Genomic DNA, 16720 nt, shown 5'->3' with positions numbered 1-16720 from the left:
CTACTTGGAAAAGTTTAGAAAATCCCTCTGACATCTGTCCTGTGTTCGATCTGAATTTTAGCAGAATGATACTAAAATCTAGCTGAAGTGTTTACCAAACTACAGGTTCACTCACACAGTGAGTGATCAGATGCCAGTGCATGCAGGCGGTGGCAGACCTGCACCACTATGGATAAATCCCTATGAGGCAGCAGAGACAGGATGAACAGCCACACCTCACCAGGCAAACACAACCAGCGGTCTCTTACAGGGACGCCTGCTGACTAGCAGGTGTAACGACACCACAACATGCAAAACAGAAAGTAGAGGGATTGTTTTAACAAGACACTGTGAAATGTTACAACCAATGTTAAGATTATTACATTAAAACACCAGATAGACTTGGGTTTAAAAAACTGTTTAAAAAAAAGGCTAAAACTATGTGCGCATGTAGTAAAGATTTCCTACCTGGTATTCAAAGGTATTGTCCATAGTGACATCCGTGGCAGAGTCTGTAAGTGTGAATGAAAGTTACACATTGTCAAAGGAGCTTGGAAAGAAAAGCGTCTGGACTTCTTTAAGTCCAGACGCTTTTCTTTCCAAGCTCCTTTGACTACGATGACCTGGATGACTGAGAACCTTCACAGACAAAGTTACACATTATATTCTGATGTAAAAACAGCGCTAATTCTGAGCATTTACTTGGTTAAAAAGTGAAACGCATAAGTAAACATTATATTGGCTTGTTAACCAGAATGTCTGATAAAGAGTGAAATGAATTATACATAAGTTTCAACAGTTGGAGCAAATTTGTCATGTGAGATGTTGGTGACTGAGCTTTCCTTTGATCTTCTGTTTTTTATAGCACTTTATCATCTTTTTGCAGTTTTGTCTGTAATTTTGATGTCAAGCTTACACTCACATGATGTAAGTCCAGAGTCATCATGATGAAGAGTGTGTGTCTGTACAGGTCGCGGGATCAGATTCAGTTTCTTTGTGTACTTGATTGCTTGTTGATGTCTGCAGGAGACAAAGGGTGAAATTCAACTTCTCATCATCACACACTAGACAAAATTATTTGGCTATTAAAATTAAAATTTGGTTCATATGCCCTTAGATAAGAAGAGAAAAGTGTACATCAGGAGAGCGTAGACGTCTGGGGAAACTTAACAAGTTTTTCTAGTATAAACTTGTTCAAAGGTTATAAACAACTCTCCACACACTAAATTAGCTAACCTTGGAAATCTTTCTCCCAGTGAATTATCAGTGAGGATCCAGCGAGCTCTATCTCCAGCTCTATTTTTTGGATCTTTGAGAATCCTCTGATGGTCTGTACTGTCTGGATGATGTCTAATCCTGTTTTGAAGCAAACCTAACCACAGACACAAGAGGGGGGAAATACATATTAGCAAACTGCTTAAACCTTTTCATCTCAGCATTCCTTGAATTACAGTATTTATTTGTAAAAAGCCCTTGGCACCTTGCTGTAGAGCACTTATGAGTTATAAATAACTCCATGACAGGCTGATTTGTTCTTCCAAGGATAGAAGTGAGGAAATTTAGTTTTTGATAAGAAACAAAAAAGGAATGAAAAGCCAAACGTTAATGTCCAAATGTAAAACTTGATCATCTTTTTTTCTGTCCTGTTTATCTCATAACCTAAGGGTTCATTTCATGACAAAGTGAAAGCATCTTGACACCTTGATAGTAATAATTAGCAATGCCACATTTTTAATCTTTTGAAACAATTTAAACTATAGCATTTTAAAGAAACACCCATCCATCTGTCTTCTTCTACAGATGGATGGATTTGGATGGTCTTGGTTTGACTGGAGCCCTTTCCAGCTGTCATAGGGTGAGGGATGATGAGGTACACTCTGGACAGGTTGCCAGAGACAGTCATTCACACTCATGTTCACATCTAGGGCCAGTTTAGAGTCAGTAATTAGCCTAACCTGCACATAATTGGGCCGTGGGCGAAAGCCAGAGAACAAGGAGAGAACATGCCAGGAGAGACTCCACACAGAAATGCTCCAGTTAGCTGGTGGATTCAAACCCAGGACCTTCTTGCCACCACACCACTGTGCTAACTGGACTGTTATTTATTAGATTTTTCATCTAATTGACTATAGCTTGAAATATTGAACTAATACAATTTTTTAATATTCTTTTTAAATTCTGTAATTTTGATGTGGATTCACTGGAAAATCCAAATTTTCCAACTATATCTTGTCTTTTAAAGGGTTATAGGAACTGAGTAACAAGACTCAAACATCATGACAAGAGGACTCCATATGAATGGAAACCAAAGTTAACTACCAAAGTAAAACACTAAATTAGTAAGGATAAATAAAACAAGAAAACTCAGTAGTAAGCTTGACATGCAGGAAAGACAGATGGAAAACAGAGGAAAACACTAAAGAAATGATTCATTAAAGTTCAAGCTGTAACTGGAACAAAGAACTAAAGACTCAAAATACTGAGAAAATAAAAGAAGATTAAAAGGAAAATAATAAACAAACTAAAGGCCAAAATACAAGGTCCATAAACTCTAAACTCAGGGTCCAAACACCCCCAGACCATCAACACACGTCGACTGATTGCATACAACATATATAACGATTTCCATACCTGGGTTAGAAACAGGAGCAGCATCCTTCTCCACACAGTACACATCACCTGGCTTGTTCTCATCATTCGAGGCTCTCTCTTCTGCAGTTTCCTTCATAAAAGCTGTAGGTGTTTGCTTCACAGTCAAATTGCTGCAAGATTTTGCACTTCTATATTCGCTAGGAGTTTTCTTGGTGCCATGTGAGCTCCTCTCCTCTGCGCTTTCTGCTGCGGTGGCTCTTTTGCTTCCTGTGTTGTTAACCTGTTTTTTAATCTCAGGATTTGTGATGTAAGAGTTCAGTTCAAAGCAAGACCCCGGACAAGCTGGAGCTTTAACATAATCGCCCATTTCTCCAGATGTCGTCCCCTCTTTCACAGGTGACTCAGGCTTGAAATGCTGGCTTATTCTGAGGTGATTTAGCTGAGCCACACATAGCTGGTACTGCTCATACACACTCAAGTTTAATGACGATTTCAAGGGATGGATAACATGGGAATTAGCTGTTTTTGCCGTCTGCTCAGGTATCATCTCTGGCTCAGCGAGGCTTATTTGACTATGTGTGTGATCTGAACTGGATTCCTGTTCTTTTCTATAATTTCCCTCATTCCTGTCATCTTGTATTTTCTCCTTCTCATTTTCTTCCATCCACTTGTCCTCTTTGCTCCGTACCTTTTGACTTTCTGACACCTCTCTTTTAGCTCCAGCTCTTTTAGAAGTCATGCCACTGAAATTGTTGCTTTCATCTAGCGGTTTTAAGATATTCACTTCACTGTACGCGGAGCTCTTTTTACAAATGGCATTCCTCCCAGATGATGTGGACTCTTTGATCAAGTGTGTTGCAGCATCAGATGTGAATGTGTGGTCCCTTTGATTAGACATGTGAAATCTGTTTGTTCTGCGGTAGTCTTGGCTAGAAATGTGTTTATTGGTGGCATGTTGTTGCTCTGTGCTTTTTATATTTTCAGTTTCAGTATCAGGCCAATTTTCCTCCTGTGTCCCTGGGGAAAAGGAGACTGGACTGTGGAGGTCATATGAAAACTTATAGCTACAGGAGCTGGTTAGATCATTTAAAGATCTGGACTGACAAGTTGTTTTCATACTTGATCCTCCCCCATATACCTCACGAGCACCGGCATCAAAGGAAACTGGATGATGATATTTAGATCCAGATGAATGTTTGGGTGAGATTTTCTTGCTTCCTTTGTTTTTCATATTGTTTATCAAACTGTCAGCTCTGCAGAGTTGATGGCAAATCACTGAACCACTGCAGAGATATCTGTTAGCCCAGTCCAACACATGCCTGAGCTTCTGCTGCTCGCTGAAGAGAGAGTCACTGAGAAGATGAAGGCTCAGCTCCTGGTTGATACTCTGCCTACAGTTCCCAACATCCTCCAGGAGTTCAGACACAGCACCTTTTGTTGTAGTATTTAGATCTGGCATTTGAAAAGACGTCTCTTCTCCAGTTGCATCCATTATTGCATGCTTTAGTATTTCGCCTTCCTGTGTACACCTTAATATGTTCTCTGTAAACGATCAAGTTATTTACATTAATGGCAGAACAGTCCTGTTTATTAGAAGCAAAACAAATGTTTAATGCACACACTGTGCAGAACATATTGAACACATCAACATACAATACGCTGAAAAAGTCACCCCTCATTTCTTTATATTTTGCTAGGACAATGGGAGATCATGTTCAATGGGGGTCATGTTGAAGAATGAAGTTGTTTCCAATCAAATGCTTTTCAGAAAGTTTTACAAAGTGTATCAAAATTTGATGGCACTTTTCGGCATTCACAGTTTCATCAGTTAAGAAGACATTGTTAATACAACTGCTTGAAATGCACTCCTAAACCATTAAATAGCCTCCACCATGTTTTACTGATGGCTGTAGATACTCACTGTTGTGCATGTTTTCTGACCTCTGTCATACATACTGACAACAGTTTCAACCATGAATGTCAAATCTGGATTCCATCCATTTCCTTCTACCTATCTAGTTCAGGGTAGCAGCTGGGTGGGCGTCTATGCCAGCTTTCATGGGGCAGAGGAAGGATACACCCTGGACAGGTTTCCAATCTATCAAGAGAGAGATAAAATCCACATTTATACTTGTGGTCAGTGTGGAATCATCATTTAATCTAACAGCCAGGGGCAGGCCGGAACACCTGGAGACGATACGTAGACTTCACAAAGAAAGGCTGGAGAATTCAAACTCAGGATATTCTTGCTCTGAGGTGAAAGTGCTAACTACAGCATTGTGCTACCAAAAATTTAGATTTGTTTCTCCATTAGACTTGTTCCACTGATTTTCAGTCCAGTTCTAGTGTCATTTGGTGTACCTCAGCCTTTTGCCCGTTTACTCTTTTTACAAATGGCTTCTTGATAACCAACCCTCCACTTGTTTGTGAATGTGTGATTGGTCCACTTGGAGTTTTTCTGTTTCCTTTTTTTTATTTAAACGCAAACTGTTTGATATTTTGCAATGACCCTGATGAAGGCCACAAGCCAAAGCGCATTGGTCACCTAATAAAGTTGTTCCCTAATACTTCAAGTGTCGCTGGAGTCTTCACATCATCCAACCTTTCACTGAGACTGTTTCCAATCAGGCTTTGGTGAACAGCAGCTGGATCAACTAAGGGAAAAATACATCTCTCAGATCTTTTGCTTTTTCCTATTTCTTACAGACACAACTTTCAGATACTGTTCATTTTCTGCAGCTAGTTTTTTAAGCCTGCAGTTTCTTCTTTTGTCCTCTGCTTGTCCAGTTTCCTGGTTTTTTTTTTTTGTTTGTTTTTTTGGGCAGAGACACCGTGCATCAATCAAAAATATGCCAGGTTTTCGGCTAATAGCTTGTTGGGAAATACCTTGTTGGTGCAAATTATACTATCAGACTGCATTATCACACAACCCTGGTTTACTGAAAAAGCGGCCAATGTCAAAAAACCCCAAACCAAATAAAAAAAACTCAAAAAGCCTGGAGAACTTTAGATGAAGATAGAAGAAACAAGAAACAAGTGTTGCTCTCCAACATCCACTCTAAGAATTACATGGTTTGGCTATTTTTGCCACAAAAACAACAGCTTTAGTTTGAACCAGTTTAAGAGAATAATCACTCTTACCCAGAACTCTTTCCCGGCTTGTATTTTGATAGTTCCAGCCATGGAAAACATAAGTAGCATCTAAAACACATGAAGCTCAGGCTGCAGTAAAGCTCTGAACACACCCATGGAAGTCTTGTGTTGCTCACACAAATATCACCATAGAGATCTCAACACAAGCTGCAGCAACTCCTTTTTACCACAGGAGGGAGGCAAATCTCTGACAAATTGGGAACATGATTTATTAGGATATTAGCAGGAATAACTCGCACAGTAATAACAACATTTCAATGTATGTTCATCAGGGAGCTTTATTGTGGCAGTATTAACATATAAAACAAACCATGTTTTCTGTTATAACATACAAACATTCAAAATGTTCACTTCACAAAGTTCATAAGGCTTGGTTGTCCCAGTAGAGAGGGGGGGTCGTTACTCGAGGGATGGTTTTCCCCTTTTTTTCTGACTCTTCCTAAATCAAATCTCCCAGAGTTTATTATTAAAAGTGACAAAATGACAAAAAAGAAACAACAAAATGACTTGACTAACTGATAAAACAACAAAACAATCAGATTTAACAATAACAATCAAAACAATACAGGGACCGTGCAAGAGATTCTGCTACTACTGTACATGCCCACACAACACTGAAACAATATACAGTTTATTTTGCTCTACCATGTGATGTCCAGTAGTTTTGCATATAGTAGACCTGAGTTCAAATATTTAAAATCTTAAATAAATGAATTAAAACATGTATTAGTGTATTCGGTTGTGTATAGTAGTTTTAAACAATCTGATTTCCAAGTGTTAGTTCAGCGTTCTTGCTGTTAACTTTCCAGATATGTAGACAGGCAGTTAAATTTAAGGTTTGTAAATACTTGACTCATGCCGGTATCTTCTGAATTTGCACTTAGACGTGACATCAAATTGTATGTGATTTTTTTTTACTTTACTATTTTTTTCTTTATCACAGTTTTCTTTATAATTAGGCAACAAAAGTTGTTCTCCCAGTCCATCCTGTATGCTGTTTGTCAATAGCAGAAACCCAAGTTCTGTAGCTAAAAAAAAAGAGCTGAAAGTGGTTCAATTCCCCTTTTCTTAAAGGGTGTTAATGTATAAATGAGCTACAGACTAACATAGTGCTACAGTATCAAATAGACCCCAAAGGCCTTTCTGTTGTTTGCAATGAGTCAGTGGTTGATTCTAATTTTCTAGTTACAAACTAAAGATCTGAGCAAGTTGGAATTAATACTTTACAATTAGTGAGATTAAATTCATTTCTGTGAAGTGAAAGTGAATGAAATCTAGCCTTGCTAATGGCATCAGTGGCTAATATGCTAGCATGCTCTGTTAGCAATGAGGTCTGGCTTTAATGATGTACAAGCACACAGCAAAAGCACAATGTAGCTAACTAGAGGAGCTACTCTTCATCTGATGAGAATATTACTTAAGTTAACACAGTTAGCAACCACCTGTAGTCTATGTTGAGAAGTGAGTGACTAAAATTAAGTCCAAAGATCACTGCAAAGTGGTTTTTGGTTTCAAAAAGATCATCAGTTTCTCCTCTTGGTAAAAACACAGAGAACATGCATTTGTCTATGATGGTTGAGACAGCCAAGCCTGTAATCTACAGTGGATTGCTTTACACAGACAAGACACAGAGGAAAGAAAGAAAGGAAATCTTTTTCTTTTGCCACAGCTATAAACACAGTATTTACAGATGAAGGGCATGCAACTTGCACTGAGAGGTCAGCAAAAGGAACCAAAAAAGATAGATTCCCTGGTTTAACTGCAGGAAGGTGGAGCACAGAAATAAAGAACCAAGGCCTGCATCTTTAGAGCCGTGAAGAGTCTTTTAATCTGTGGTGAATCTCTTGAGCACTTTGATGCCTGTGCATACACGCTATGAAGACAGAGATTATGGTGATCATTTAGCAGTGCATACAGATCAGCTTTGTTCACTCAAGTGAAGGCATTTAAAAAAAAAAAAATCTCAGAATCTGCAGCGTTAGATGCAAACATCTTCATCAGAGTCATTTGGCCCTTTGCTCAGTTTCACCTTTGAAACTCAGTGCATGTGCTGTAGTAGGAAAATAAATGCTTTGTCCTCAAATAAACTTGTTCCTGTTGTTACTGCATATCTGCTATATATGCATAAAGCTTGTTAATGCATAAAGTCCACAGTTACACGACAACACAGCTGATAACATGAGGCAGAATAAATAGAAGAGAATGTGAGGGCTGTGCACTGCAGAAGCCTCTGTAGCAGCTCACTTACAAAGACTACAAGGAGTGGAAAAATCAACTTTAAGTGATGATTTTGTAATAGACCCTCGAGACTGGCTCAAAATTATACTGTGTAGCCATTCCCAGTTTTGATAGTAGTGCAATGAGCATTGAAGTTTATCTATGAAGGCCAAACTGCACGTACAGGCTCTCAGAGAAGGAGTTTTGTGTAGTATTTTAATGAAACTGACATGGATGCATACATTAGTTATGTGAAATTATGCTACAACAACACAGACAGTCAGCCAACATATTAATGTCTAACTTCACCTACAGTGCTTGGTTATTCTAAATAGCAAGACATATGAGATAAAGGTTATGGATAAATTACATGGTGTGTATATGTATGTTTTTTTTTATTAATGACTTTTTAATTTTTTAACATAAACTGCATAAATGCCCTTTCCTGAGAAGTTGATCCAAATCAAACTACATTTCGGACACAACTACATCTGTTTTCATTTGATCTGAAGCCATTTAGCATCACTTTCATTCAGAGTCACTATGTCGTAACAGACAGCCATCGTCACAGGTTCAACCAACAAGTTGATGGCTGTAAGGTCCAAAAAGTAAACTTTTACTTAGTGACACTTTTGAGATCATCTATACAGACAGCACACACACAGAAACCTTGGCTTGCTTTATATTTGACCTCACCTTTTATACTTTTAATGGCAGACAAATGTGAATAATTTCTAAAATCCTACACTCTGATCCAGATCAGTTTTCCTGTGTATACATATAGCAGGATGTCACTTCCAATGACTTGAGTTGATCCTAAATTTACACACCAATCAACAACAAGTTACAGTTGTGGTCAGATGTTTACATGCACTCGTCATGAAGGTCATGGCAACTTTGGGCTTTTAATGATTTCCTTGAACTGTTCTTTTCCCAGCATGGAATCAATGTACAGCAGACCGGCTGCACTATTTTGAATGTATTTTGGACTTTGCCTAATCGACACAGGGTGGACACAGGGTGTCGCTTGAATAAATAATAAATAAACTCTACCAGTTCTGCCAAGAATGGTCAGATGTCCAGCTAGAATTACAACAGACATGTTGATGGCTACCAAAAGCATGAGGTCAAGGTGCAACAAGAGATTTTCAACAAAATATTAGTCAGAGTACATCTATATATTTAAGCCTGCATACTTTTGACTTATACTTAGACTATCCCTTTGTGAATTAGAGAAAATCCAAAATAAATTGAAACTCATGCACAAAGTTTGTGTTTTTATAATCATTAAAGATGTATGTTGTAAAATCATTCCACCCTGAAAAAACTGCTCAAAGAAATCATTAAAATCCACAGATTATCATGACATTGATGATGAGTCTATGCAAACACTCACACCTGAAGTGAATAGGGACTGTTTCGCTATGAAACTGTAGGCCTTCGTGTTAATATACTTTGATATCTATCAAGTAAAGCAAATAAAGCAGTGCTGACCTGTCATCCAATATCCTTAGGTCCCAATCTGATCAAGCATTCCCAGGAAACAGAGGATCGTTAATGCTCACTCTCAGAGGATTTTGCCAGTACCTGTGGGGCCTATACAGTGCTAGGAAAGAGGTTTTAGTTTATTTGGTGACTGGTCGGGGTAAATACTTAAGCCAAATCAGAAGTATATATCCATGAACAGAACCTTAAATCTCCTCAAACCAGAATCCCATGATTCACTGTGTCTACAGTGCAACATGATACCTCTGTCTTTGGTCACATCCAAAGATAAATACTCAACATGATGCAACCACAGAAGCTTTTAGAAATGTACTCCAATGACTGTGTCTGTGACCAAACTGCTGATCTTATTCTGCAAGATTAATAACTGCAACTGCAACCGCGCCAATACAATACCTTCATGAGCGGTTTCAGGCCATTACACGCATCACTTGTCCCACAGTGTCGTTGGAGCACACTCTTTTGAGTCAGCCACACCAACCCATCTTTAGTTTCTCCTGAAACTTATGCACAGCTCCCTGTGAAGTAGCACATTGCTGACTAATCAAAAACGAACCTCAATTCCACGATCATTTTCCCTCATAAACTTCCATGTAACCTTTTCTTCCTTTTTTCATACATTTACCGCAGACTCTGTCCACACTGTTTGAAGATGCATGAGCGACCGTAAACTAATGAGCTAACATTTAGTTCAGATGACATTTACACTTTCATCGAAACACATTTTATCAAAGAAAAAAAGCTGAGAGTTTTTCTCCGGCCTTCCTCATCTTTCCAAAATGACATCACGTAATCTGAAACAGTTGTAATCAGTGATCTGTGTAAAAGATTTGTGCTATAGCCTCTGTAGGAAAAAGCCAGGGTGCTACCAAGCCAACAACTGTTGGTGGTAGTCCTAAAAAATAGTTTCTCAACACTCACACCCTGATAAATCTCAGCAAATTCGCTTTTTTTTGTAATCTTTTGTAAACTATTAATTTGAAAATAAGCTCAAAGTAGATCCTCTGACTGAAAAATTCCTGAAAGATCTGATCACATAAAAATGTACAAAATGTTAAAAACAAGTTTTTTTAATTGGCATTATTATCAATATCTCTTGTTTGTTTTTTTTTAAATATATATGTATATATTTATATAATGTACCTCTGACTGTGGATGTTGTTGTTCAGTGACTAATCAATCATAGCTTTCTGCGTCCACCCACTCCGTCATGACTGACAGGCTCTGTTACCAATCAGGTGCTCCAAGGACAGGAACCAATCAGAAAGGTTTGTGGAGAGTCTCCGCATCAACTTATCAGCATCAGGAGTGAACAGCCATTCAAATTTCTTCTTTTTGGGACTTTTTCTATGTCCATTACATCCCTTTCCACAAGTTCCTCCTTGAGCATTACTGTCCTCTATCTTTTCACTTCATCACTATCTGAAGTGTTTATCTTAACAAGTGACTAAATGCTACTATTAAAATCGTATTTCTCTCTTCCAAGCAGCAAATTACGCAGCCAAAGAGGTGAAACAAATGCTCTTGTCCCAGTGTTTTTAACTCATTTTAGGGATCCTGACAGAAATGTAATTGATTTTTTGAATGAAACATCCAACAAGAATTTTGTGAGCCAATAAACTACAGTCTCATTTCATCTCTTTGGCAGACTGGTGTTTTGGCTGAATACTAGATTAAATATAAGATTAAATCACATGTTAAGACATACACTTGGACGTATTTGTTTTCCTCACAGTGCCTCTTCTCTCTGCTCTTTTTCTGAATGTCTTTTCCCTTCTCAGTCTGACCACAGGTTCTCCATGGCCATGCTGATCTTACACAGGATCCAGCGTCGGAGCGGGCAGTAATACTCGTAGTGAAACTGCTCAAACTCCGGTGTCTGCCGGATCTCATGGAGGAAGGACACGTCAATATCTGACTCCAGCAGCAGCAGCAGTGTGGGCACGGTGACGAGCAGGACCCCCATTACCACAGCGACAAAGCGGGCCACGCTCAACACGCAAGCATTGACTCTGTCATTGGATGACAGCAGGCGCAGACTGCTGGTCAGGACTCCGCTCATTCGACTTCTCGCGGCCAGGCGGGTGCGCTCATAGGCCCTGTCTCGCTCCCTCTCGGCCTCCAGCTGGGCCTGGATGTCAGGATCAGCATGGAGCTCCCTAAGCAACCTGGCGGGGCTTTGAACTGGAGAGGAGAAGAGCAAGTCGACTCCTCCCTGGCTGTCGTCCACTGGGGTGGGAAGCATGCTGGCACAGGGACTGGAGAAGAGAGAGAATAAGCAAACCTGAGCCTGAGTTCACCCAATGAATGTTACTAATGTTCAGATTCAGTATCTGCTGAATGTCCTGAATCTCACTTATGCCTGAGAGATACCTTTTGCTCCTAAAATGTTAAAAACTCTAAAATTTGTCCTTTGCTAGAGAAAATGGGTTGAATTTGGAGTTTTCTTTCCAAAAACCGGCAACTGCATCCATCAAAAACACAACCATCTTTACTGTTTACACCGAACACATGAGCCAGAAAATGATCATTCAGCCGAAAGCAGCTGTTGAGGCTTTTATAATTAAAAAAAGCTGCTTTTGACAGTTTATTATAAAGATTTATTGACCTGTAAGTAAGCTCAGAAATGGTCAGTGTGCCGCTGGCCTCATCGTCTTCCTCCAATTCATGTTCAACTTTGGGCGTCTGAGGTCGGAGATTTGAGGTTTCCATGGAAACACGAGGCTGCAAGTCATTGCCCGAAGCAGAGTTTCCTGCTTCAGTACTTTGCTGCTCTGCATCTGCAGACCCAGCTGAAGATTTGAGGGGAGACAAGGGGACCGAGTCCTTCACAGCAGCAACACCTGGTGAGGGGGAAACAGAAGTCAAAATATCTTTGTTTTTAATAAACATTCATAATTATTTCACCTTTTATTTACAGAACAGATGATGAGCAGACTTCGATACTTTTTTAAAAAGTGCATTTTCAGCGTTGTGTCTTGCACAGTTCACAGCGGAGCTACAAAAAGCACATTTAGAGTTTGTAACTAAAAGACAGAAGATTATTTTGCTCTCCAATGTGATCTCTCTTTAATGTAAATATGAACAATTTCACACTTTGCAAAGCTTGATGTTTTAAAAGCAGATTATTTGAATAAAGAATATAATAGTTTTAGTCTAAACATATATCGAGAGCTCTGCCTTTATCACCACTTGCTTGACTTTTTCTTAGTATTAGCACACTGTGCAGGATGTAATCGGCCTGCAAAAATCAATATTACTTTGTATGCAGCTGGGAATGGAGACCTCTCAGCTTTGCCTTTTTTGTGTGTGTTGCTGTTGACTACATTGACCACAAGATGGTGTTATTCGCTCACGTAAGGATAAAGCTTCAGACTTGGAAAAACAGCAACCGAGTAATAAATAAATACCCAACTGTGGCATCAACACACAATTTGGTGAAACCATAATAATGCTACGCTGCAAGTGCATAGCATAGATATAAGTCACTGCGTTTGGTGCAGTGATGTGAGCAGCTGACAACACCTCTGTGAGTGTGAGCAACAGTTGATGCAGCGATGAAGACCTCCTGATTCTGTTGGTGTGTACAAATTTCAGCTAGCAAAATAATACTCTGGTGTGCAGTTACATATTACTCTTTGAGATTGATGAGGTGCGAGAGATTAATGCCTAAATACACACACATTTGTTGATAAATGGAAATATATAATGTGTGTGTGTGTAGGTGTGCGCGCGTGTGTGTAAGTGAGTGTTAAAAATAAGCCTAGCTGTCTTCCTGCTGTGGATTAAGTATGAGCTGGGAGGTAAATGTTCAGTGACATATGACTCAGTCTACACCTGTAATCCATAATCCATCTTGCTGTCTTGTGGCACTCTATGTGTAAGGTCAAGACTCTACTGTTGGTCCCCACAAGCATAGTAAACCTCAAATTTTTGGTCTCCACAAAGATATGTAAACACACACACACACACACACACACACACACACACACACACACACACACACACACACACACACAAGCCCATTCAGCTATCTTAGTGAGGACCTTCATTGACATAATGGTTTCCCTAGCCCCTTACCCTAACCCTAACCATTAAAAATGAATGCCTAACCCTTACCCTTACCCTAAACCTAACCATAACCTAATTGTAACCCTGACACTAAAACCACATTTAGGCCTCAAAAAGGCCTTCAAACTTTTGAGGACCGGTGAGTGTGTCCTCACAAGTGACTGTCGGTTCTTACAAGTATAGTAGAATGCAGATTCCGGTCCTCACAAAGATAGCTAGACAGGAACACAGACTCATGTTCATTACAAACACAGCTGAAAACATGTAGCCTCACAAACTGAGAAAGAAGGGTCAAAACCTGATGAGAATACATGACAAACATTACATCTGCAATGTTTTTATGATCCATTGATTGAAAGTGGTATAATATCAGATACAGAAACTCAGTGTCAGAGTGATTAATGAGTTACTGTGCTCCCGATTCAATTATAAATTGATAAAAAAAATAAAATAAAAAAAGAAAGAAAGGGCAAAGGAGTGCTGAAGAGTGAGTGGTGACTGCTACCATGGAAACACAGCAGGCAAAAAGCCAACAAGTGTGTGAACTCAGGGAGGGAAAAAAGGGGGGAGGAATAAAAACATGGAAGCTGCAGCAGAAGAAAAACAACACAGTGATGGCGATGACGACGACGATGATGCTTGCAGCAAAAGAAAACAAAGCTCAGTTGTAATTATTGCAGTTTGTTCCTTTACTGAAATTCTGCACTGGACTTGATTTTTGATTATTCCCTTTCCACAAATGTGTTGTCATTACCAGAGATGGGCGCGTTACTGTAATCCGATTACCCTTTTCAAATAACGAGTAAAGTAAGGGGTCACTATTGCAAAAACGGTAATTAGATTACCGTTACTTTCCCGTAAGAACGCGCGTTACTAAAACCGTGATTTTTTTGCGAGAATGTCTCATGACAGTGACGTAAGCGAGTGCGACGTTCGTGGCAACAGGTGTGTGCAGATCAACAATGGATCATATGAGTGCGGGAGAGAGTATGAGCGTGCAGCGTTTAAAGTGTGGAAGTACTGACCTTACTTTAAGTTTGATTCCGTAAAAAGTGATGAAAATATTAATGTCCATTGTGCGTGGGAAGAAAACTTATTTTTACAGCAAACAAAAACCCCTAAACTTCCAAGCAAGCACCGAGTGCGCTACTACGTAATGGGAAATTCACAGAGAAACTCGCGGATTCTTCAACTGACCGCTGTGGCACACCAGGGTAAACCTCCGCCTACCCCACTCCTGCTTTACAGGTGAAAATAGAGCAACAGGACCGATAGTCTTTGATTTTATTTATTTTCTGCTTTGTTTTACTTGCATCTATTTGAAAGACCGAGTGTAAACACAAAAAAAGATTTTATTTTATGTGCTGGAATGTGCAGAAAATAAGTTTAAATGTTAAACAAATTTCTTCCAGTCTGAGACTGTTGCATATAATTCAATTTTTGCTTGATGCATAAAGTTAAAAGGTTAAAACTAATAAAACAAGTTTTAAAAAGAGACTTTTTCATTTGATTACATTACATGTATGATGGATTATGCAGAAAAAGTAGAATTGGGCTGAAAGATCTATCGCTTTATCACCTCTTCAGGTTGTAAATCGTGTTTTTAAAAAGTAGCTAAGTAGCTAAGTGGGGAGGACAAAAAGAAAGGACTCAAAAGCAACCAAGGCAGAACTGCTTGGCACACGGTACATACAACATTATATGTAAAATTATGAATCAGAACAGAGTCCCACTCTATGTAAAGCTAACCCTCCGTTCTCTTTCAGTCATACCTTCCTGTTTTATTGTGATAGTTATTGTTTTCTGTGACTTGTGTTGCGTTTGCTTCCCCTCCCTCGTCATTTTTCTTTGTTGCATCATCCCTTACTCTTTTTTTGCATCCCATGTGTTATGTGTCTCCAGTACAGTTTTCTAGTTAGTAAATTCCTGGTATCTGCTCAGCTTAGGTTCTTTTGTTAGTTTGATTCCTGTGAGTCCAGCAGTAAAGCTGTATTTTGAGTTCAGTGTTGCTTCCAAGTCCTGCATATTGGGTCCTAATCTTGATAGCCAAACGGCAGCATATGACTGCCTCAGGTGCATTGCTTATTATTAAATCTATCCTTCATAAGTGTGGCAGTGTGTCCATTACAGTTGGATGTTTGATTTTATGACACACTGAAAGCTGACTAACATTAAAATGGTACCTGTATCCTGTTTGCACTGTAACGTATTAGAAATCTATGCAGCAGAGACTGTCGAGTTCACATCATGACCAGCTAAGCCTGAGATTAGGAGTAAAAATTATTTTGTAAATTTACAAAGAAGAAATCCTGAGTTCTGTCTGACTTAACTAAACACATCACTGCTGCTGCAGCTGCTGCTGCTATTTCCCATTTATGATCCAGTCTGTCCTGTTAGCTCACATGAAAGCCTCTCCATAGATGAGGTGATGCACATCATCCTTGTGCCTATGCAAACACGCACACACACACTAGTACTCAGAGCAGCGGTTTCCCTTGTTATGCAAGTGCCGAGAGACCGATTCATCTTTGTCATGTAACCTCATCTTTAGCACTCAAACACTTCAAAAGTAAATTTGTCTCTATGATTGTTCAGAAATAAATCAGCTATCAACTCCATTAACTGTGTGCTCAGCTCTTTTTTTTTTTTAACTTTTAAGCTCAATTTTTGAGCTGTTTGAAGGATTACAGCTTCATCAGTCGAATTATAAAATCTATTTTTCAACCAAAATCATCGCTGATTTGTGAAAGTGATATAACTTTGTTAAGTCAGCTAAACGCACATAAGTGCATAACTGATTGCAGTCTTTCATGATGAGAATACATCTTTTGGCATCAAAAATGCTGAAATATAATAGGTTAGCAATAATTCTTTCTCACTGTGTCTGTAAATGAGGGAATTGCTTTGTCTTTCATCTGCATGTCAATTGTTTATAGGATCACTGATGAAGCTCAAAGGATATTTTAGCCAGTGGGATAAAGATAGGTGGAGTAAAACTAAAACTATTAAGCATTATCATTAAAAAAAAATCAGTACTTGTGCTTTTGTTAATCCTTCACTATTTACTAATTTAACTTAATCATTTAATTCATTTAAACTTATTCCCAAATCTACTAATCAAATATTTAAAGTGCCTTATCTTGACCCATCTGCTTAATCATCATTTCATTTAAGGTTGTAAATATGCAGAGCAGGGTGCTAA

General features: G+C 39.0%; 1 protein-coding gene and 1 long non-coding RNA gene across 3 annotated transcripts in view; both read right to left on the bottom strand.

Moving 5' to 3' along the window:
* Positions 1 to 1218: 1218 nt before the first annotated feature.
* Positions 1219 to 5817, bottom strand: LOC308404392. The gene is made up of 4 exons (XR_013973113.1): positions 5713 to 5817; positions 4493 to 4669; positions 2611 to 4113; positions 1219 to 1351 (listed from the first exon to the last, which is right to left on the bottom strand). It is a non-coding gene; the product is annotated as an uncharacterized lncRNA (long non-coding RNA).
* A 175-nt stretch (positions 5818 to 5992) lies between these two features.
* The window catches only part of frmd3 (FERM domain containing 3), a 67084-nt gene continuing 56356 nt past the window's right edge, over positions 5993 to 16720 (bottom strand). For both annotated transcript variants that reach the window (XM_080894274.1, XM_080894275.1), the window contains exons 14-15: positions 12056 to 12290; positions 5993 to 11705 (exon numbers count right to left, since the gene is read on the bottom strand). In XM_080894274.1, the coding sequence (XP_080750400.1) occupies positions 11225 to 11705; positions 12056 to 12290 (716 nt within the window). In that variant the 3' untranslated portion in view covers positions 5993 to 11224. The remainder of the gene's footprint in view (positions 11706 to 12055; positions 12291 to 16720) is intronic.

Source organism: Rhamphochromis sp. 'chilingali', assembly GCF_963969265.1.
Source record: "Rhamphochromis sp. 'chilingali' genome assembly, chromosome: 10".
NCBI lineage: Eukaryota > Metazoa > Chordata > Actinopteri > Cichliformes > Cichlidae > Rhamphochromis > Rhamphochromis sp. 'chilingali'.
This window is presented reverse-complemented; position numbering and strand designations above follow the sequence as displayed.